Source organism: Salvelinus fontinalis, chromosome 31 (genome assembly GCF_029448725.1).
Source record: "Salvelinus fontinalis isolate EN_2023a chromosome 31, ASM2944872v1, whole genome shotgun sequence".
NCBI classification, from domain to species: Eukaryota; Metazoa; Chordata; class Actinopteri; order Salmoniformes; family Salmonidae; genus Salvelinus; species Salvelinus fontinalis.
Window position 1 is genome coordinate 32233170 of NC_074695.1, and position 23963 is coordinate 32257132.

General features: G+C 43.7%; 2 protein-coding genes across 7 annotated transcripts in view; one reads left to right on the top strand and one right to left on the bottom strand.

The window, feature by feature from the left end:
• LOC129830048 (syntaphilin-like) overlaps positions 1-10265 on the top strand; it is a 42363-nt gene extending 32098 nt beyond the window's left edge. For 3 of the 6 annotated variants that reach the window (XM_055892221.1, XM_055892223.1, XM_055892222.1), the window contains 4 exons: positions 177-296; positions 2454-2564; positions 4657-4809; positions 5189-10265. In XM_055892221.1, coding sequence (XP_055748196.1) covers positions 177-296; positions 2454-2564; positions 4657-4809; positions 5189-6905 — 2101 coding nt within the window. In that variant the 3' untranslated portion in view covers positions 6906-10265. The remainder of the gene's footprint in view (positions 1-176; positions 297-2453; positions 2565-4656; positions 4810-5188) is intronic. The other 3 variants (XM_055892224.1, XM_055892225.1, XR_008755487.1) reach the window with 2 other exon arrangements.
• Positions 10266-10671: 406 nt separating this feature from the next.
• On the bottom strand, positions 10672-23963 carry LOC129830049 (syntenin-1-like). Its single transcript, XM_055892226.1, has 9 exons — positions 23783-23963; positions 19300-19351; positions 18702-18795; positions 16641-16741; positions 14676-14840; positions 13087-13262; positions 11789-11960; positions 11604-11695; positions 10672-11486 (listed from the first exon to the last, which is right to left on the bottom strand). The coding sequence occupies exons 2-9, from the start codon at positions 19348-19350 to the stop codon at positions 11432-11434; spliced, it is 906 nt and encodes a 301-aa protein (XP_055748201.1). The 5' UTR covers position 19351; positions 23783-23963; the 3' UTR covers positions 10672-11431.

Below are 23963 nucleotides of genomic sequence, written 5' to 3' on the forward strand. Positions count from 1 at the left end.
ACAGTCTCACTATCAAACTAGATAGGTACTCACTTTACTTATCCCATGATGACCATTGTTGATGTATTTGGCCAACACAGGGTATAAGCCCTAAGTACTATTGATGTTTGTCACTGGGTTCTAGTCTGACAGACATCACTGTCTCCTCACTGTAATAGCTTGTTGTCTTTGGCTAGGTTTGACTATTGCAGGTTCATAGAGCTAGACTACATTCCAATGGAGACAGACTATATGGTTTCAATGCGCCCAACGGATCGAGGATATCTCACTACCAAGTCTCCGGAGCGGCACTGTCGGTCAGCACAACTCTCCCGTTATCCCTCTCTCTCCGTCCATTTTTTTGTTGTTGTATCTCTCTGACTTCGTTCCCTAGGCATGTGCAGTGCATTCAGAAAGTATTCAGACCCCTTCCCTTTTTCTACATTTTTACTTATTCTAGAATGGCTTTAATAGTTTTTTACCTCATCATTCTACACACAATACTCCATACTGACAAAGTGAAAACAGGTTTTCAGAAATTTTAGCAAATGTATAAAAAATAAAAACAGAAATACCTTATTTACATAAGTATTCAGAATCTTTGCTATGAGACTTGAATTTGAGCTCAGGTGCATCCTGTTTCCATTGATCATCCTTGGGATGTTTCTACAACTTGATTGGAGTCCACCTGTGGTAAATTCAATTGATTGGACATGATTTGGAAAGGCACACACCTTTCTATATAAGGTCCCACAGTTGACAGTGCATGTCAGAGCAAAAACCAAGCCATGAGGTCCAAGGAATTGTCAGTAGAGCTCCGAGAGAGGATTGTGTTGAGGCACAGATCTGGGGAAGGGTACCAAAAGAATTCTGCAGCATTGAAGGTCCCCAAGAACAAAGTGGCCTCCATCATTCTTAAATGGAAGAAGTTTGGAACCACCAAGACTCTTCCTAGAGCTGGCCGCCCAGCCAAACTGAGCAATCGGGGGAGAAGGGTCAATGGTTACTTTGACAGAGCTCTGTGGAGATGAGAGAACCTTCCAGAAGGATGACCATCTCTACAGCACTCCACAAATCAGGCCTTTGTGGTAGAGTGGCCAGACGAAAGCTACTGCTCAGTAAATGGCACCTAAAGGACTCTCAGACCATGACAAACAAGATTCTCTGGTCTGATGAAACCAAGATTGAACTCTTCGGCCTGAATGCCAAGCGTCACATCTGGAGGAAACCTGGCACCATCCCTACGGTGAAGCATGGTGTTGGCTGGATCATACTGTGGGGATGTTTTTCAGCAGCAGGGACTGGGAGACGAGTTAGGATCGATGGAACGATGAACCGAGCAAAGTACAAAGGAATCCATGATGAAAACCTGCTCTGAAGCAAAGGTTCACCTTCCAACAGGACAACAGCCCTAAGCACACAGCCAAGACAACGCAGAAGGGGCTTCGGGACAAGTCTCTGAATGGCCCAGCCAGATCCCAGACTTGAACCCGATCGAACATCTCTGGAGAGACCTGAAAATAGCTGTGCAGCGACGCTCCCCATCCAACCTGACAGAGCTTGAAAGGATCTGCAGAGAAGAATGGGAGAAACTCCCCAAATACAGGTGTGCTAAGCTTGTAGCGTCATACCCAAGAAGACTCAAAGCTGTAATCGCGGCCAGAGGTGCTTCAATAAAGTACTGAGTAAAAGGTCTGAATACTTATGTAAATGTGATATTTCATAAATTTTTCTGCTAACATTTCTAAAAACCTGTTTTTTTGTATTCTGTGTAGATTGAGGGAAAAAACAATGTAATACATTTTAGAATAAGGCTGTAACAAGATCTGGAAAAAAATCAAGGGGTCTGAATACTTTCCGAATGCACTGTATTTAGTCTTAATGCCAATATATTGAATGACAAATGTATATTGTCATTCAATAGGCGTTTTAAAGTCTTAATTGGAACTTTTGATAACTTGTTCTGTTGTTGAGCATCACTAGATGTGGGGTGTTAGAGCGTTATGGTACAAAGTCCATGGCATGTAGATTGAATTCAGGTACTTTCTAAACCATCACGTGCAAGCTGATCTGTTGTTGGCTGGGAGTAACCTTTCACCTTTGGCATTCTCATTTATTGATAGGCGTTGCAGACATGATTTGAAGTTGTACTTTGTCTTGGCTTTTGGTTTTCTTGACAGCTTTCATCTACTCAAAGTGCATGGCATCTTTGAGCCATTGTGTGATATCATCTGTGTTACAGATCATACTGTATGTCCTTCATCATGGCCTTTTTAATGTATGTGTCTGTCTTGGCACGTTCTGAGTCTGTGTTTTTTAGTGGGCATGTTTATGGGTGAGTTTTGGGCATGATTTTAATGTTGGTTGAGTTTTATTGAGGCAGGATTTGTTCTGGTGTTTGATAATGTCAGTTAATAGTACTCTGTCTGTCTATATTGCCTGATGTATTAACGGCCCCTCTCACTCTGGTACAGAAGGACAGCTGCCCCAGTCAGCAACAGAGATCCCTATGGCAACGCCTCTCTCAGCAGCAGCAGCACTAACTCTGGCTCCTGCAAGGGCAGTGATTGCAGCCCCACCAAGGGGTAAGACAAAAATTGGCTACCCCATCAATCTATAAGACTAAGGGCTCTATTCAATCCGTATCGAGGAAATTCAGCGTCCCAGTGTGATTGAAATTTAAAGGCAATGTTCCCGCATTAGCTGAGACTGCATTCAAGGTAAACGCTGCCGATGTTCCGCTTAATAGGAACTTACCTTTACATTTCTTCAGCGATAGAGATTGAATAGAACCCTATGGCTAGCCTGCTATGCCCCATGTCAGTACCATTCTCCTACTAGGGGGAATGAGTGCCTACTGCAAAGTAGCCTACAAAGTGTTATGTTTTGTATTATAAGGACATGTTATTAAAAGGTCTTATAACTTGTCAGAAGAATGTATGAGCCGTAGCCCTTGACACTGGTCAGTGCCTAAATTGGAACGCAGTGGCTGTACATGACGTCAGAGCTCAGGGTCTCCACTTCACAGCTCTGTATGGGTTTTGACTGACAGCCGTTCTGAACTTGAGCACCACGCATGACAAGGAGTTGCCCCCATGCCTCCCGCTAATTGGACAACTTCTGAAAGATTTTTGTTGTCTGAGTGAGAGAAGGTGTAAATTACAAGGACTCTCTGTATTTTGAAAGATGAGATGTTGAAGATTATAATAAATACCACTTTGATGTCATACAAGCTAAACACACGTGAGTCCAAATGTGCACTCCACATTTACATATCATAACACTCATGTCGTATACAGTGTCAACGTTTATGATCACTATGTTTGATGTACAGTTACAAGGTGACATGGCGTTATACCCTGGGTTGTCCTAAACAGAATGAGCCTATGTTTGATGTATTGTGAAGAAAATCTGCCGTGGACCACGCATCTGAATACACTCATGACTCTATTCTATTTGCACCAAAATTACGATCCGCTTCTCTTAATTGCCTTGTGAAAACCTAACACTGTAAGATCGTATTTCGACGGGACAGTAGTGGAGAAGGTGGAAAGTTTTAAGTTCCTCGGCGTACACATCCCGGACAAACTGAATTGGTCCACCCACACAGACAGCGTGGTATAGAAGGCGCAGCAGCGCCTCTTCAACCTCAGGATGCTGAAGAAATTTGGCTTGTCATCAAAAACACTCAAACTTTTACAGATGCACAATCGAGAGCATCCTGTCGGGCTGTATCACCGCCTGGTACGGCAACTCCTCCGCCCACAACCGTAAGGCTCTCCAGAGGGTAGTGAGGTCTGCACAACGCATCACCGGGGGCAAACTACCTGCCCTCCAGGACACCTACAGCACCCGATGTCACAAGAAGGCCAAAAAGATCATCAAGGACAACAACCACCTAAGCCACTGCCTGTTCACCCCACTATCATCCAGAACGCGAGCTCGGTACAGGTGCATCAAAGCTGGAACCGAGAGACTGAAAAACAGCTACTAGGCCATCAGACTGTTAAACAGCCATCACTAACATTGAGTGGCTCCTGCCAACATACTGACTCAAATCTCTAGCCACTTTAATAATGAAAAATGGATGTAATAAATGTATCACTAGCCACTTTAAACAATGCCACTTTATATAATGTTTACATACCCTACATTACTCATCTCATATGTACAGTGGGGAGAACAAGTATTTGATACACTGCCGATTTTGCAGGTTTTCTTACTCTACAAAGCATGTAGAGGTCTGTAATTTTTATCATAGGTACACTTCAACTGTGAGAGACGAAATCTAAAACAAAAATCCAGAAAATCACATTGTATGATTTTTAAGTAATTCATTTGCATTTTATTGCATGACATAAGTATTTGATCACCTACCAACCAGTAAGAATCCCGGCTCTCACAGACCTGTTAGTTTTTCTTTAAGAAGCCCTTCTGTTCTCCACTCCATTACCTGTATTAACTGCACCTGTTTGAACTCGTTACCTGTATAAAAGACACCTGTCCACACACTCAAACAGACTCCAACCAGAAAGATTTCAATTTATCGCTATCCATATAGGCCAATTCCAACGAGTGTAAGGGGTTTTAATAATGTCTTATTATTCAGCTTATAGAAGATAATGGATTCCAATACATCTTTGTTTCTCCTGTTTCCGCTCTCTCTCTCTCTCCAAGGCGTCACATGAAGGCATACGCCTCATGTACAGATAACCATGGCATCCGCCCACCTCCCCCAGAGCAGTACCTCACACCCCTGCAGCAGAAGGAGGTGTGTATCAGACACCTGCGGGCCCGCCTCAAGGAGTCAGTCGACAGGCTGCAGGACAGGTGAGACACAAAAGGACACACTGGAATGATTCTCTAGCCAAAAGGAAGATCTGGACTCGAACCATTACATTTTCCCATTTACTCTGGTCTCGTTCAAACAAGTACATTTTCATTTGAGCATTTTTTGTTTTGGAAATATTATGCTCTTTGAAATATAGATTTTAATGTCAACTGCTACCCCATTTCCATCAAATTACCCTCATAATGCTTTCATTTCGTAATTATGTTGATATATAAACATCATTTTTGAGGCAAATTACTAAATCGCCAAACATTATAACTAAATCTCTCTCTTTAAACCTCCCTTGTTCACTCCCTGCCTCTCTCTCTCAACCTCCCTTGTTCACTCACTCCTCCTCCTCTTCTCTGTCTGTCTCAGGGACTCTGAGATCGATGCGTTGAAGACCCAGCTGTGTCGGATGCAGGAGGACTGGGTTGAAGAGGAGTGTCACCGCGTGGAGGCCCAGCTGGCTCTGAAAGAGGCGCACAGGGAGATCCAGCAGCTCAAGGAAGTGGTGGACGTAGTGCGCACCAACCTCAGCTCCAGTGACTCCACCGACACCGGTATCCAGAAATACTTCCAGGACATCAACGTCCAGAACCACAAGCTGGAGACCCTGCTGCTCAGCATGGAGCTGGCTCAGAACGGGGTGGCCAAGGAGCAGGAGGCTGCTGCAGCAAGAGGAGTGGCAGGGGGGTCCCGGGCTGGGAGGCCTGGGACTGCGGGATCATGGCCTGGGAGTAGTCCCGCTGCATCAGGGACTGGAGGGGGTGGCTCCAAGAGTCTGTGTGGGTCCTGTGACGGCTCCCCCGCCCGTTCTCTGACCCATAGCTCTACCTACACCAAGCTAAGCGACCATGCGCTGGGGGATAAGAACGGGAATGGCCTGTCAGGGGAGGAGAACCATGACAGCGGCTTTGTGTGCTGTGGGGAGAGTCACAGTGCAGCCAGCAGTCACAGGGCAGACTTACTCCTGGAGGCAGCCTTCCTATCTGAGGAGACAGCCTCACTGCTCAGCACCTACTCCCACTTGTCACCCTCCTCCACCTACGAGAAGCTGTGCACCGGGCAGGACAGGGTGGTGCCCCTGCGCTGTGCCATGGGTGGGACGGGCAGCACCAACCACTCCTGTCTTTCCCACCACCACCTGTACCTGCACCACCTCAGGGAGCAGGCCGTCCAGACAGAGAGCTGCCCCGTCCCGGTGGGGTTGGGCTATGCCTCTGACCTGGACACCATCGCCGAGCGAACCTTCCGCTCTCAGGCCTGCAGCCCCACCTCCACCTGGGTCTCAGACGAGGGAGACGACCTAGACTCGGTTACCATGACGTCAGTCACCATGACAACCCTCACAGCTACAACAGCTGAGCCCGCTCCTGGTACTCCTTTACCTAGCTCTGCCTCTGTCTCCTGTGCAGTGGATATGGCCTCCCTACCAGTGAAGGACGATGGGAAGATGGTGGGAGAGTTGGAGAGGCATATAGAGGTAGTGGTGGAGGGCGCAGTGGGGATGGTAGAGGTAGGCAAGCAGCAGGAGGAGGTGGGGTTGGTACAGTTGTGTAAGCAGGAGGAGGTAAAGGTGCTGGGGTTGGTGGGGGAGGGGAAGCAGAGGGAAGTCAGGGAGTTAGATCTATATAATCAGAGGGAGGAGGTTTTGGAGGTGAAGAATCAGAGAGAGGAGGTGAGGTCAGTGGAGGAGCGGCCCCACACCTCCCAGCCCAGGAGCAGCTCGCTACAGAAGATAGCTGGGGTGACAGTGGTGGAGGTTGATGATGATGATGATGATGAAGAGGCTGAGGTTCAGGGAGCAGTAGGGGGGGCAGAGGAGTCTACCTCTTCTGAGTCTGGACCCGCAGTGAAGAGCTACTGGAGCCGCCACTTCCTGGTGGACCTGCTGGCAGTGGCAGTGCCTGTGGTTCCCACGGTGGCATGGCTGTGCCAGGGGGCACGGCGCGATGGACTGCCAATTTACCACTTCGGCTCACTGCTGCGTGGCTGCTGCACAGTGGCCCTCTCCTCCCTGCGCAGGGGCGGGGGAGTCAGGCACTACCCCGCGGGCACAGGTGGGGGAGCCATGGGGGGCACAGAGATCTGAGACAGGCCCCATGACAGCATGGGAACTGCACACACACAGCACTGCCCTCTCTGGTCCTGGGTCCTGGGTTTGTTCTCGTCCTCCACCTGAAGTACTGGGTAAAGAAAGGAGGGGAGCGATGATTTTGAATAAATTATTCTGAAGACAGGACAGCCCCAGCAAACCATATAACCCTCTCTGGTGGTGGCCTCTTCCACTTCTGCTAGACTGAGAAGGGACACCAGGATGTGTTGAACTGACACTAAATGGTAGAACTGAACGATTCAATGGATACTGAATGACCTGAGTGTGACTGATGGTGATTGTAACCACTCTCTCTTGTGTGCAGGGAGACTGAAAGGTCTGTATGTCACTGTGGCTCTCTTTATTGGTCCAGTTCCATTTTGACTCGTGTGTGTGTGATCACACGACATGTGTGTTGTGAGTGTGCAGCATGTGTGTTCTTCTCTGTGTTGTATTGCGTTGTGTAGCCAAAGCACATAGATGTCTAGAGGCAATCGCAGCCATAGCTGTGCAGTAGTTGGTATGCTCATTTACGAGTGAATGACGAGTCTTGACACATGGCAGTTACCACCTAAAGGTACCAGGCAAGCTGCTGCTGTACATTTCTGCTTCCTTTCACTGGTGTCCTAGATTAACAATCACTCTTGTAGCATTAAGTCCATGTCCATCGTCCAAGAGTTAGTCATTCCAGATCCATGAACCAGAAACATCTCAAGAAGGAAGCAAATAGAGATATAATAATTGAAACTAAGTTTCTTTTTCCTTCAAAAATAGGAAAGGGATTATGGACTTTGAGGATTGTGATGGTAATTTCTTGTTATTGGGGTGTTTGCAGTGTTATGCCTGAGTTGGAAGAATCTGAGTGTCTTATTGTTTTGGGCTGTAATGGATGTAGTCATTGATGTGTAATAGTTGAAAGGCTGAGCAAGGTCTGTACTGTAATGTTTAAATATAAGTCTTTGTTAGCAATTTCTGAGCCAAACAAGTGCTAGCTGATGTCCACAAGATTGATGCGACCAACAAGAACAGTCTTTTTGAGTTGAAGTATATTGAGTTCTTTAGAGAAGAAACAGGATATATCTTATTTCTTTAGTAATTTCTTAACAATGTTTTGCACTATTATTCACTTTATGAGGTTAAGCAATTACTTGAAGTCAAGTTTGTGTATTAACGAAGTCGAATGCGGCCACAGTTTTGCTTCTGAGGCTTTTTTGTGTTCAATATACTTTCTAACAGATATAACTGTATACTAGAATATGTTTCAAAGGAAAGGTGCAATTTTCCTTTGAACACTGAAAACTGTTGCCTTCCGTCCATAACTTTATTTTCCTGTACAGTGTTTTAGCCATAGGGAATATGTTTCTCAAAATGTGTTGCTGCTTTCTGGAATGTGCGCTGGATGTGCATTTGTGGTGTTGTTTCTCTATTCCTCTTCATTTCTGCTGTTTGACAATCCCTTCTGTGTGTGTTTTTGCTTATTTAACCTCTTCACAATGACTTCCAGCACCTATGAATAGTGAAACACACGAGCAGCACTGACAAAATAGATTGAGTGGTGAATTAATGAAATGCTTGGAGTTGTCTTACACACCTTTCACTGTTGTCATGTGCTTTAGATTTGAACACTTTCCACAACCCTGTTGGAATTTGTAAAGTGTCTTGATATTGTGCGTTGCTGTAGTTCTTCCCCTTCATGTTTCATCATCATGACCTGTGAATGGTCCCCCTGCCGTTTATAAAGCCTGCTTGGTGTAAGTGGTTCAGGAAGCCGCTGCATTTTTTATTAAAAGCCATACTCCTTCCTGTAAGGTGAATGTGTTTGAGAATGTCTCTAGCAGAAACACAATGATGAAAATAGAGTGTGATTGATATTCATATTGATATGCATTTATAGATGACTCACCTGAAGTCTCCCCAACAGTACATGGCGTGTAGATCCCCCCCCCCCTGTTTGTGGCAGACCCTTTTTGATGTTTTGGCCAATAATTGGAAAAACATCTGATCTGATTGGTCAAATTACAAATTAGTGGCAATATATCAGAATTTGGCTACATGTGTAAACAAAGCCATTGCTTGTTAAACCTGTACTGGACTATTTTATATTTCTCAAGCAATTTCATTGGTGTTTGAACAGTAAAACAACACCCCTTCATTATGTACCTCTACGCACAACAAAACAGTAATGTGTAATGTGTGATGTTAAGTGAATTACTAAAGGCTAACGGGTCAATCTTATGTTATAGTTACCGTATGCTAATTGTTTGTTATTGCCCCATGTCTTTGTATTTTCCTGGGTTTTGAAGCATAACTAGATTTCTGGTGTTCTGGTCTTGCCACCATAGTACTTTAACAAGCCCAGCTCTCTCCATCGGATGCTTGATTTGATTTGGTAATGCACTGCTATGATGTTAAAGTGTATCTGTCTTTTGGGATAATTCCCTTTCCCCAAAGTGTACTATTTTTGTGTGAAATGCTTTAAGCATCTACAAAGAGGATCAGGGTGATGGGTTTATTTATAGCTCAAAAGAACTACCCAAATCACATTGGGCGTCATTGGACTTTGAGTTTGGACATATCTGTAGGTCATTGGAGCTTACGCTAGGTCATATCTGTAGGTCATTGGGAGTCATTGGAGCTTACTCTAGGTCATATCTGTAGGTCATTGGGAGTCATTGGAGCTTACGCTAGGTCACTAGACCTCGCATTTGGACATACCTGTAAGTCATTGCTATATATATATAGCATAAAAAGGTAGTCTAGAGTGTTTTGTTTGGAAAGCAGTGTTTTAACAGGGTTGTTACTGTATCCTACATCCATGTCACTCATCTTTATTTTACAATGTGATTGGAAGATATCGTAGTACCTCAGAAATAGTTTTTTATACATTCAGTCCAAGGAGACCTGGTGCACTGTATTGTTGGTCAGAGGTTGTGACAGTACATGTGCATTAATTTGGGATGTGTTAGGATATAGTCATGTGAGATTGTGTGGGTTTCTCTGGGATATACAGTACAATCTTGGTGGAAATCATGACGTTTTCTCTGAGGGTATTGTATTGAATGTGCAGTATCATATTTTTTGTTTGTCTAATTGTCAGATAATGTTGGATGTAAAGGGATCTATATCAAAGATGGTTATGAGACATATCTTTACCTGAAGGACATTTTCCCTCCTAAATGCCTTGTATGGGGATCAAGTAGCCATCATTATTAATAGCTATAGATCAATTATCTTAATGGCAATAGTGTGTACAGTGCAGACATCACAGTTCATGAGTACAAATGCATTTTCACTCCCACCATACTGTATAAAGCAAAACCAAAAGGCCCCATATTAAAGTGCATGATGTAAAACTGACACTGTGTTTCTGTTCAATTATCCACAAAGTACTTTCAAATGTTTTCACTGAATGGAGGTAATTTTAAAATCGCTGTGGAAAAGGAATTTAACCAAGTTGTTGTAAAATTAGTTTTAGGTTTTTGTTGAGTCTCATGGGCATTCCACTATTGTGTTCTGGCAGCCTTTAAAGGATAACATCACCTGTTGAGAAAGTATGTGGCCCCTGAGTCCATCCATACGTTAGAGCAATACTGTCAAGATTACTTAAGCATTATGGCTGGTTATTAAATTGGCCTATGTACAATTTTAGGTGATTTAATCCCTCCAGTAGTCCAAGGCAGAAGATGGGTGTTCTAAACTAGAGTAGACAGGTTGATATGGTGAAGGACATATCTTCTGAGTAAAGGGAGGGCACACACTGATATAGCAGAATGAAGGATTATTTATTTGTTTTAGTTATTTTGTATATAAACTTTTAGATTCTAGCATTCAGAATGATGGCTGTGTGATTTATCAAAGATTACAAAAAAAATGCAACCAAACGAACATTCAGAGAAACGCTGTGCACATCAATCACAGAATATATGCACTAAACATGATTGAACCCTAGATGTGTTTTATTTGTTGATTACTTTGTGCATCAAACAAATCAATTCCCAGAGTTAACTTCTCCATATTTCCTAGTTCATTTTGACTCCACTTGAACAATAACAAAACACTGAAATGGTTAGAGGAAAGACTACCTCTAACAGGAAGTGGAAAGTGCACTTAGTGGATCCACCCAGCGTAATACCCCAGATGCATAGGGGAACAGGGTCATGATCAACAACCATGGGGGTCATTGGCTTTTACAGCATTTTGACACAAAGGGTGAAAGTTCACGAGCCAATGATCCATTTCCATGCTATATTTAAGGAAGCTATGGACTCGTAACGTTCATGTCTTTAAAATAAAGGTCAATGCAATGCCACATACAATGTAATATTTGACTACAAGAATTATCATATAAAAAGATGAAATGTAAATCTAGACAGAGGGATGAAGTAGAAAAGGAACTACATTGAAGGTGATTGATACAACAGGTTTTTTCCAAAGAGAAAGAACTCCATTGGACGTTTAGGGGCCCAATGGGAACTCTGGACATTGTAGGCCTCCTACAGGAGAACGTGGTCACGTTCTGGTCCTCACACCTCTGGCACAGAGTGGTCCATGGCTGATCGCAGGAGACCGCTGGACATTCTAAAAACAAACACATTCTATTAATCTAAATGACTTAAGTATTTTACCAGTGTTACTGATCTGAGGAAACAGTGTAATGCTATTCCTTAGACACTCAGCTCCTGCCTGACTGGTTACCTCTTGATCATGTGTTCGTAGATGAACTTGGGCATGATGGTGATGGTCATGGCTGTAGGGGAGGTGGTCAGGATGTCCTTGATCTGAGCGTCCTGCCCATACAGAGTATTAGCATACATTAGACAATTTTGACACATTCATCGTTATGGAGAAGTCTCCGTCAACAGTTACAAGTCAAAACTCACCTTGAGGCCGATAACATTTTGGCCGTTGATCTCACAGATGCAGTGGTCGGTCAGAAGGCCATTGCGAGCGGCCGAACCATCCTTGACCAGCGAAGTGATGTTGCCCGACTTGAAGATGAACCCAACGTGACCCGAGCTGTCTTTGTGCATGGTGACAGTACGCTGGAACGGCCTGAAGTCATACCACAAACAAAGACAAATTAGGTACTCAATGCTCAAGAGTAGTAGTGCAGTCCACTTCCTCCTAAAATGTCTCAAATGGGTTAGGGTTGGTAGTGGCCTAAAGCTGCTTTTCTATCAAGGCCCATTCTTTTATTTTCCGGCTTTAGACTTTTGGCCTTTTTTCCCCCCCCATGTCCTTTGATCAGAATGATGTTTTGAAAAACTGCATACAAATTAGCCTAACAGCAAAAAAGTATATCAAGTGTGGTGATATGTCCAGCAGGAGGGGCCAGAGCTACAGTGTCAGATTTTCACAGCACAGAGCAACTAAGGACATTTTACACTCCATCTCCTCATCTATTAGCATTCCCCCTAATGGCTAGACATACTGATAAACACCAAAACCCCATGACATAATCCAGGAAACTGATCAAACTGGACTACACTGGTTCCTCTCTGGAGGTCTTTCTAGGGAGTTGATCCTAGCCATTGTGCTTCTGCTTCAGCTGTTTCGGTGTTCAGACCGGGTATCTGTAAAGCACTTTGTGACAACTGCTGATGTAAAAATGGCTTTATAAAATACATTTGATTGATTAAAATGTTGGTCGGTATTCATTAGGATTCCCATTAGTCGCTGTAAAAGCATCAGCTACTCTTCCTGGGGTCCACATGAAACATGACATCATACATAGTGCAGAACATTATTAGTCAAGGACTGAAATGCATACATTTAAAACGTCACACAGCCTACATGTCAGTACATAAACACAATATCTAGGTCTAATACATAGTACAGTGCAAATTATAATACAAGATATGTGTCTCTTCACAGTCCCCTTTGTGTAGTTTGTGTTATTTTTTTTAAACTGGTTTTATTGCTAGATTGAGTTACCCGGGGTGGCAGAGAGTTCCATGTAGTTAATACAGACCTGGGGACTGTGAAGACACCTCTGGTTGCATGTCTTGTGTTGTACCGATGAGTGTCCAAACTGTGTGCCAACTGATTGAACAGACAGTTCAGTACCGTCAAAACAACAATACCACGCACAAAGACCCAAGAGAGACTGACATGCATGTTACTGACACTTTCCCGCTGTCTACATCTAAGTGCAACACGTGCTGCTTCATCTCCTTACCTGTCCCGGACGATGAGCTCGATGCGGGTCTCGGCCGCAGCCTTCAGGACTTTGTGGGCCTTGTCCAGGGTCCAGCCAGCACAGTTCTGCCCATTGATCTGGAGGACCTGGTCCCCGAAGCGCAGACCCCCCAGGGCGGCCGGGGAGTTGGCTTGAACCAACTGGATAAACACTCCCTGAGGAGGAGAGGAAATACAACATGTTCCACTGGAGTTATCAATCATCAACACACTGCATAGTCTCCCCCTAGTGGAATAACATTCCTCTTAGGTCTGCAGTGGAAATTAGATACAGTGCATTCGTAAAGAATTCAGACCCCTTCCCTTTATTCACATTTTTACTTTACAGCCTTAATCTAAAATTGATTAAATTAAAATTCCCCCTCAATCTACACACAATATCCCATTATGACAAAGCGAAAACCGGTTTAGACATTTTAGCAAATGTATTTAAAACAAAAATATTTGTATTCATTTGTATTCAGACCGTTTGCTATGAAACTCGAATTTGAGCTCAGGTGCATCCTGTTTCCATTGATCATCCTTGAGATGTTTCTACAACTTGATTGAAGTCCACCTGTGGTAAATTAAATTGATTGGACATGATTTGGAAAGGCACACACCTGTCTATGTAAGATCCCACAGTTGACAGTGCCTTGTCAGAGAAAAAAACAAAGCCATGAGGTCAAAGGAATTGTGTCGAGACACAGATCTGGGGAAGGGTACCAAAATAAATCTGCAGCATTGAAGGTCCTCAAGAACAGTGGCCTTCATCATTCTTAAATGGAAGAAGTTTGGAACCACCAAGACTCTTCATAGAGCTGGCCGCCCGGTCAAACTGAGCAATCGGGCGAGAAGGGCCTTGGTCAGGGAGGTGACCAAGAAACTGATGGTCACTGACGGAGCTCCAGAGTTCCTCTGTGGAGATGGGATAATCTTTCAGAAGGACAACTATCTGCAGCACTCCACCAATCAGGCCTTTATGGTAGAGTGGCCAGACGGAAGCCACTCCTCAGTAAAAGGAACATGACAGCCTGCTTGGAGTTTGCCAAAAGGCACCTAAAGGACTCTCAGACCATGAGAAACAAGATTATCTGGTCTGATGAAACCAAGATTGAACTCTTTGGGAGAAACTCCCCAAATATAGGTGTGCCAAGCTTGTAGCGTCATACCCAAGAAGACTTAAGGTTGTAATCACTGCCAAAGCTACTCCAACAAAGTACTGAGTAAAGGGTGTGAATACTTACGTAAATGTGATATTTTCAACAAAAAAAACTGTTTTTGCTTTGTCATTATTGGGTATTGTGTGTAGATTGATGAGGGAAGAAAACCATTTAATCCATTTTAGAATAAGGCTGTAACGTATCAAAATGTGGACAAAGTCAAGGGGTCTGAATACTTTCCGAATGCACTGTACATTTATATAGGCTAGACTGCTTATTTAATAAATATTCAGCGATGCTTTAGGGGGGATTTAAGTTTCTTAGACAGATTTAGAACAAGTGCCTGCACCCCAGATATAGACTGGCCTGAGGATAGATAACCCCAAGCTTCAGTCTGGTGGTAAGTAAGGCTATCATGACGACTCACATTGTCGATGGCCCTCAGCCTCAGGCCGACCTTCTTATCCTGGTCCTTACAGAGGATGATCTCCCGCAGGCCGGGTCGGATCTCTGCCCTCCTGATCCCCACGTCTGACCCAGTCACAGGACTCACCATGCCACCGATGCCCATGCCTGAGGGCACTGCCACCTGCTGTAGAGGGTGGGGAAAGAGACAGGCAGATAATATTGAGAGTTCAGAGATTGGAAGAGAGATGGCAGGTGTATAATTGAATGCTACATTAATAAGCAGTTGGAATGGAATGTCCATGGGAGGTATACTGAACAAAAATATAAAAACGCAACCAACAATTTACACGATTTTACTGAGTTAGAGTTCATATAAGAAAATCTTTCAATTGAAATAAATTAGGCCCCAATCTATGGATTTCACATGACTGGGAATACAGATATGCATCTGTTGGTCACAGATACCTTAAAAAAAAACAAGGTAGGGGAGTTGATCAGAAAAACAGTCACCGCCACCATGGGGAATTCTGTTCACAACATTGACATCAGCAAACCGCTCGCCCACACAACGCCATACACGTGGTCTGCGGTTGTGGTCTGAGTCCAGTTGGACATAGTGCCAAATTCTGTAAAACGACGTTGGTAGAGAAATTAACATGAGATTTTCTGGCAACAGCTCTAATGGACATTCCTGCAGTCAGCATGCAAATTGCACTCTCCCTCAAAACTTGGGACATGTGTAGCATTGTGCTGTGTGAAAACTGCTCATTTTAGAGTGGCCTTTTATTGTCCCCAGCACAAGGTGCACCTGTGTAATGAGCATGCATTTTAATCTGCTTGTTGATATGCCACACCTGTCAAGTGGATGGATTATCTTGGCAAAGGAGAAATGCTAATTAACAGGGAGGTAAACTCAATGTAAATGTTGTACACAACATTTGAGAGAAATAAGCTTGGTGTACATATGGAAAATGTTGGGGCTCTTTTATTCAGCTCATGAAACATGGGACAAACACTTTACATGTTGCATTTAAATATTTTTTAAGTGTAGATTCAATTCCCAGCATCACCTGGAGAACTTCCACTTGCTAAGCCAGGAGGATTAAACCACCTAGAACTTAATAAAGATGATAAGACTTGCTTTTGACATTACTTTTTGTTCTCTCACTCATATGTTAGAAGACTAAATCTGCATTGTTTATTTGGCATTTTCTTGAATCTTCTTTTTGGTGTTCTAAAGTGAATGAGAGAACTAAATGTGAGTGGACATAATTCAGGGCACTATGAGAGCTCACCCACACTGGCCTACACACTGAGGGGGAGCAGAGGCCTCACATATACCCACTCACACTCCAGGCTGCTGCTGAGTGAGTCAGTGGTGCTCTTGGAACACAGTGCTACACAGCACTCTGGTTTCTAAAGAGTCTTCTATGACTCAGTCTCATAGCGCCTCCAAAACCAATGTCCCTCCTGCCTCCCCCTCATCCCCCCAAAAACTAGGCTACATGTCTCATTCTTATACAACTCTTGACAAAATATGTACGGGTGGGGGAAATCGTACCATACATCTCTTGTTGAAGCCTTATGGTTTGCATTTACTAACTACATCCTCTGAATTACTAGCTGCACTTCCGAATACCCTTTTGAATGCAACCTATTCTGTGAGGCGGAGGAAGCTTCAGTCAGGGCCGTGCTGTCTTCACTAGAGACAAACAGGATGTGTTGTGTGAGCTGGTCTGATGGCACTGGGGTATTCTGTCTGACATCTAAGCATCAGATAGAAGCAATAGATATAGACCTTACATAATATTCAGGCATCCACAGACAACTCCTCTTACCCCTCACTCAGCCAATGAGGAGAAAACACTTCTGACTGAGATCACCACTGACATCCTTCACACAAACACACCATCTGACATACACCAACAAGAGGTGGGCTCTCTCTCGTAGTGCTTGGTGGATTAAAACTACCCACAATACTTACATTGTCTGCCATGGGCACCAGGGCCATGCTCCTCTGCACCTCATCACTGTTGAGGCTCAGGCCCATGTACTCTCCCAGATCCTCCAGGTTAGGGTACAGGGCTAGAAGAGAACACATGAATACATTAATGCATTTGGACGATGCTAATTATGACTCCTGGCTGTGGCAAAAGTAAACAATGGATTAATGTGGATTTTGTCCCTATGGGCCTTCAGACAACTCAAGGTCAGGGGAATTTGTCTCAATATACATTTTGCATTAACTATCCCCTTAAAATAAACATGCGATATTCAGAAGTCAACAAATCAGAACATAATACTGACACAAAAGAACATTACTGTATGTCTCTTCAGTCCGTGTTACAATATTTACATAATGAGCAATAAGACGCATTGAACGCTCATACATTGTGATGGGTGGGGTCCAGGGGAGTACATCATGAGTTGTATTCACAGTCACACTGACCACTGGAGCAGGGTTAGTCTTGAGCTGCTCTGCTCTGGAGGAAGGCTGCTAATAACATGGCTGTTGTGCTTTAGCACAGCTATCACTTCCTGACATAACTCCCTCTCTTCATGGCTCTGAAAGAAAAGGCTGTTTCCCTGTTCCACTTTTCTGGCAGGAGTAGGCTGGGCTGGAGTGCCCGCAATGCCGCTACCTCTCTCTCTCCAAATAAGGTGCATGAATTGAGGAGAAAACTGAAGTAGAGGGGAGATTCAGCAACTCTTGGAGGACAATGGAAGTAAATTTAAAAAAAATCTTATTTATTAAGTAAAACCAACATGTTTTGGCTCTTGCCCTCAGAGTATTACACCTGCCCAGTGAACAGGAGACCTGTGCTATGTCAAACCCACACACAGAGCACAGTGGGAAGGGTGGAAAGGAAATGCATGCAAAAGGTACACAGATGCAAAGACATGGTAGACTGATATGATAAGACAGAGACAGTCAAACAGAACACAAGCAATAAACATACAAGTCATACTGGCTATAGGGCACTATTTTTGGTTCAAGCAAAGGAACACATGATTGACACACAGAGACCACCACCCACACAGACCACAGATGCTGTATGTGAGAAGGATTTGCAGACAGTGATTCACCCAACCACCGCCTACACGCATCATTACAACCTCTTCCTATGAAGGGGGAGGGGAAGAGGGGGGGCAGGAGTGGGAGCTGTGTTTGAGCTGTAGTCCAGTGATGATGCCAGGGCCATTTCCTTCACCTCCTTTCCGGTCTGTCCCCTTCAGGCCTGAGAAAAAACACCCTTCCCCCCTCCTCAGCCCTGCTGCTAGGCCAGCCTTCTCCATGGCAACCCTAAACTAGCTCCACTGGAAGAAAACAAAAGCCCAGAGGACATCCCATCCTGAGAGAGAACCGGTGAGAGAGAGCAAGAGTGAAAGAGGAGAACAAGTGAAAAAGAGCAGAAAAACACATTTTCCTCCCCCTGGGCCCCCTGTCCATCTTCTACTTTCCTTTTATCTTGTACTTCTGCATCATCCTCCCCCAATCGGACTCCGTGCATTGAGGGACTGTTCACTGCGGTCTCCCTGCCCATTTCACCCTCACTCAAAGACCCTGAGGCTGAGAGGAGAGTGAGCGCCACGGAGTAGGAGCAGAGGGAAATGACATTCACTGCCCTGGTAGGCCCAAGACCCCATCTCACTCCCATCCTCTCGCTATGCATTTATCTATCTCCCCTCAATACCACAAAACACGATAGAGCAGGCAGGAATTTGCCCTCTAAGGATAGACTGATTCAGGGAAGACTGCCAACAGAGACAAAGATGGAGAGGGAAACCAAGTGCCAAAAGGAAGAGTAGGGAGAAAGTGAGAGATCAGGGCCTGTGTTCACAAAGCATCTCAGAGAGCTGATCAAGGATCAGGTCCCGTTCTTATGATTTAAAAGACCAAACAGATGCTAAATAAGCACTCCTACTCTGAGATGCTTTGTGAATATGGGTCCTGGTCTGCAGGAAGACAACAAACAGGGAATCTATCAAATATGGTATGTGATCTTTAACGTGTGATACAGGCCTCACAGAGCCAGGGACCTACTTGTTGATGGTATCCCCAGGCCAGCAGCCTGTGGCTGGTAGGTCCCCTCAGCGATGGCTGGCGTAGCAGTGGTATGGGCAAATTGGGCTTGGGCCTAAAATAGAAAGACAGTAGAGCAGTGTATTAAGTTGTCATACTGAAACTCAATACAACTCTTACAGTATAAGAGGACTTCTCCCCCGGCTATCTATACACACACACACAATACCATTAAGCTAGCACATGCAAATAAGTACAAATCTTATTAAGAACAGCCGCTTCATTCTTCTTGGAAGTGAAAAAACAGGAAAGGTAATAACGTTGTCACACCTTACAATAATATGCAGCTGGACTGATATCCATTAGAACATTTGGAAGACAAAACGTCACTAGAGAGTGTAACGGACCCTAGAACACCTTGGCGTATGCTTCAGAGTACTGCTCCAATTTGTCTTCCTCTCTTTTTTCAACAAAGAGATTTCATTTAAATGTTCATTTTGGTTTTAGCCTCCCGCTAGCTTCATTGTTATCAGGAAGAGTACTTGATCAGCCAAGAGGAACTCAGAGTAGCCTACTTCAAAATGGTTGAATATTCTGTCTGATACTTGGTTTGCCTTACCTTCATGACCTTGTCCACCTTAAGATCCTCGAGAGATGGATACAGTGACATTCTGTGGGGGAAAAAACAAAATAAACTGTTTAAGTGTTGGCATGTGAAGAGTAAAAACTGCATCAATACAAATGGGAGCTCACTCATCAACTGCTAACCTTTGATGAGAATCAATAGCTGAAATTTAGGGTGAGGACAGGTCCAGAGGGGGAAATCCTATTTGAGATAACAGCCCGATGGAGTCTCGACCACACAGCCAGCTTGTTGGAGGGCACAGCAGTTGGTCTGTCTGCCGATAGACCGTGACCATACACAGCTCTGACCGTGTGACAGACATGGAATGGCATTGGGACTCCAGTACCATAAAGCTCTTAATGAGATTCCTGTTTCTCAATTAAGTGTTTCACCACTAATCCACCATGAGCCGTTTCTGCCCATCCAGCACCCTTCCTTCATCATTGCACATCCTTTCATTATTGTGAGATGAAAAAGAGAGAGAAAGGTAGCTAATGGTAACAGAAAGATGTGATGTAGGCTAAGGAGTAGGTGGGTGGTCAGAAACATCACAGCCTACAAGACCAAACAAACAAGTCAGAGAAACCCTTATTATCCACATAGGCTAGGCGAGTTCTACAACTAACCATTTAGAAACTGACTGTAGCCTAAAAGCTTAGGCTAAAGCTAACAGTCAAAACACACACAGCAGGCAGAATGTGTCATCGTTCACACACAGCCATCCCTCAGGCACTTCATTGGTTATAAAACATGTTATGCAAGCCTCAACCTGCTTTCTGCCTTGTCCCCACTGAACGAGCACACAGCCAAAATATCTCAATGAGCCGGGTTTGATCTCTGGTTGTCTACTATCAAGGAAAAAACATTGACGGGCATAAAAAAAGTTGATAGCAACTGTACTAAAACCAAGAAAGGTAAACTGAAACCTATTAGCAAACAATGAAAAATATGAGGAAGCTTGTGGTATCTGCTTGGTATGTGACAGGCCTGATATGTATAGTCTGTGATGCAACATACTGAGAGTGAATAAAGACAAGTACTTGCGCTCTCAAAGCTGGAAAACAAATAAAACAGAAATAATGAACATGGAAAACTACCATCACATGGCTGACGGAGCAAAACTAATGGATCTAGGCCTAATTGAATAGCGAGGGAAACAGGATGACAGTGCAAATTCCCTTTTCCTAGAAGTGGTACAGCCAGAGGTAATGCACAACTAAGAGCTCACTTATATTACACTCCTTAGAAAGAAAGGGAAAGGTGGGACATGAAACGCAGAGAAAGAGGGAATGACATCACGACTGAGTACACACTTTCAGTATACAGAGTAAATAGAGATCAGCTGTAGCACAGGGCACAGCAGAAACTCAACAAAACCTGAGTTTAAAGTAGATACCATGCCCAAGAGTGTGAGCCCTGTCACTTATGAATGACTAATCATCATGCAACTCAACACACCTTGCCTTTAAGGACAAAGGCTTAACGCTGGGCCAATTGTGCGACGCCCTATGGGACTCCCAATCACGGCCTGATGTGATACAGCCTCCAGTATTTATACTGCAATAGTTTGTCGGGGGGCTAGGGTCAGTCTGTCATATCTGGAGTATTTCTCCTGTCTTATCTGGTGTCCTGTGTGAATTAAAGTATTATCTCGCTCTCTCTGAGGACCTGAGCCCTAGGACCATGCCTCAGGACTACCTGGCCTGATGACTCCTTGCTGTCCCAAGTCCACCTGGTCGTGCTGCTGCTTCCAGTTTCAACTGTTCTGCCTGCAGCTATGGAACCCTGACATGTTCACCGGACGTGCTACCTTGTCCCAGACCTGCTGTTTTCAACTCTCTAGAGACAGCAGGAGCGGTAGAGATACTCTGAATGATCGGCTATGAAAAGCCAACTGACATTTACTCCTGAGGTGCTGACCTATTGCACCCTCTACAACCACTGTGATTATTATTTGACCCTGCTGGTCATCAAAGAACATTTGAACATCTGGCCATGTTCTGTTATAATCTCCACCCAGCACAGCCAGAAGAGGACTGGCCACCCCTCATAGCCTGGTTCCTCTCTAGGTTTCGGCCTTTCTATGGAGTTTTTCCTAGCCACCGTGCTTCTACACCTGCATTTCTTGCTTTTTGGGGTTTTAGTCTAGGTTTCTATACAGCACTTTGTGACATCACCTGATGTAAAAAGGGCTTTATAAATACATTTTATTGATTGATTAACTATTGTGCTTTTCTGATGAAGGTGTTGGTGTATGCGTACATTGAACAACTTATTCTTTAGAATATGGTTGAGAAAGGAAAAGTCCAAAAAGTGCTGTTCCTTTGTCACTTCTCTATTACTGACAGTGACACCATCTTTTGTGAAAAGATCACAAGATCTGCTGTATGCTAGGAACAGGAAATGGGAACTTAGAGGTAGGCAATGATACACTTACCATGACCACAGATCACACACACATGACTAAATGAAAAATATGAAAAAAACACTCCTACACATGTATAAACCCTCTCCCACAACATTGATGCAAATTACACTTACTCCTACATGCATAACACTGCCAAATGAATACAACCAAATCCTTGTTCCGCTAAAAGACCATCATACAAAACAACCACACACTTGTGAAAAGACATAACCCTACTACACAGTAATACGGATAAAAATAAGCACAACAATGTGAACATTCAGCACAATCCCAGAGCCAATCTAAACATGCCGACCACAATTACATTACTGGGAAACTTCATGCTCAGGCCCAGACAACACTACGCATCCCATTCACAGACCAGGGAGACAAACACTTCATTATGTCATTGAGCACCAAGGCACTTTCCAGGTTTTCATTTCAACTGTTCCTTTTATCTCCACCATTCAGGAACATGGGCTGGGTTATTCCCGGGTAAGCTTGGAAAATGACATTATTTTCATCCTCAACTAGGATCTACAGGTTTTTTTTAGGACTGATGTGGGTGGAATTCCTTAACAAGAATAGACTAACTTTAAGACTCAAATAGGGACACAAGATGTGTGTCTTGAACAATGTGTTTCTGACAAAAATATCCTGAGTGATGCAACTTCTGTCGCTCTGCAGGAAATACCAACACACATTTTTGTAAACTGGCTTTTGGTCTAGCCACTACCCCGATATGTCCAGCAGCAGCAACAAACAGAGGGGTAAATTTCAGCACTTCCTTGAGCATGAACGAATTGGCAAGATACATGAGGAATGGTATCCCCTTGGCAACGTATTCTGGTCTATTGGCATGCTTGAGAAAGGGAGCTGTGGTAATCATGGTTAGAGAGCAGGGATGGTGGGGGAGGAGGAAAACTATGACAATGATCACAATGTCTGTTATAACCTATGTTTGAACTGTGTTATGGCCAGTGCACCACTATGGCAGCACTTACCCTCTTTTTCAACCAGTATATACCAAGTCGTTTAAGATATAGGCCTAGCTGCCCATTCAAAATCTTCTCCTTCAAAGTCCTACTGCACTATAGCATAAACATATTAATAAACCTGTTTCAGTGTCTAGAGGTTGACTGATATTATTCTAAAACAGAAGGTAGACATTGTGCCAAACTTGAACCTATTATTGACCACATTTTCGTAAGCCTGGTTACAGCTAGCACTAGTTAGATCCCTGTAATATATGGATATGTATTTAGAGTTGGGCCAATGCGGTTTCTGGATGATACATTTCAACATTTTATGGCAACCATGTTAGCTCCCCATTAACATTACATGGGGAATATGTAAACAATGCTATGTAACTGAATGTCTAGAATTTGAGCAATATCCAACATTCTAAAAGTTGGCCTAAGTCTCTTAACGTTAAATATATGGCCCTGGAGCTAGGTTACAGCTGATAGCTCTACACAGATCTCTAGTGTGACATTTTGTATTCTCCAAAATGTGTCAAGAAATCAGATAATATCACGAGTAGAGGTTTGAAACATTGAGTTGAACAGTTGTAAACAACGACAGTTATCGTTAGCTAACTAGCTAGTTATCTAGTTCATTAGCTAGCTAGTTAGGTACTTCACTGGCTAGGCGAACTTTAATATCATTACTTAATATGACTAACAATTTGACACCATATTGACGGCACATATATTAGCTAGCTAGTTAGCATATACGTTAGTTAGCTAGCTAATATATAGGACTTAATCAGCTAAGAAAACAAAGTTGTGGGTAAACGATAACTAGTAGTAACTAGCTAGGTTTGACAGTTAGCTAGCTAAATCAACGTATCAAGACAACATTCTTTGTTCATCTAATCTTGGCTAACACATCGCTGGTGAACACTAACTTGGCTTCACCAATCACAACCTTGCTTCGATAACAGGTAAAATTACAAACGTAGCTCGCTATATCCCTTATTCATTACTTAAATTCGATTGCAATTACATTAGCTAACTAAATTAGATACGCTAGCAAACGGGAGATGTGGTTGGAAATATGTAAACTCACCTTAAACGTTTTGGTTGTCAATATATTAGAAAAATCTCCGAATATAGTTCCAATACACTTCTCCTTTTCTGCTGTGAATTTTGGACGACACCACTGCTGCTGAGAAGTGATATTACTGAGCTATAGAGTGATATTCTGAGTCACCTCACCGCTCATTTCCTGGTCGAGAAACGCAAGTCAA

Coding starts and splice junctions, on each gene's coding strand:
- LOC129830049 (XM_055892226.1), bottom strand. CDS start 19,350: ATGTCACTGTATCCATCTCTCGAGGATCTTAAGGTGGACAAGGTCATG. Junction 14,841..16,640: donor TGGTGCCCATGGCAGACAAT/GTAAGTATTGTG, acceptor CACCCTCTACAG/CAGGTGGCAGTGCCCTCAGG. Junction 13,263..14,675: donor GGCTGAGGGCCATCGACAAT/GTGAGTCGTCAT, acceptor TCTCCTCCTCAG/GGAGTGTTTATCCAGTTGGT.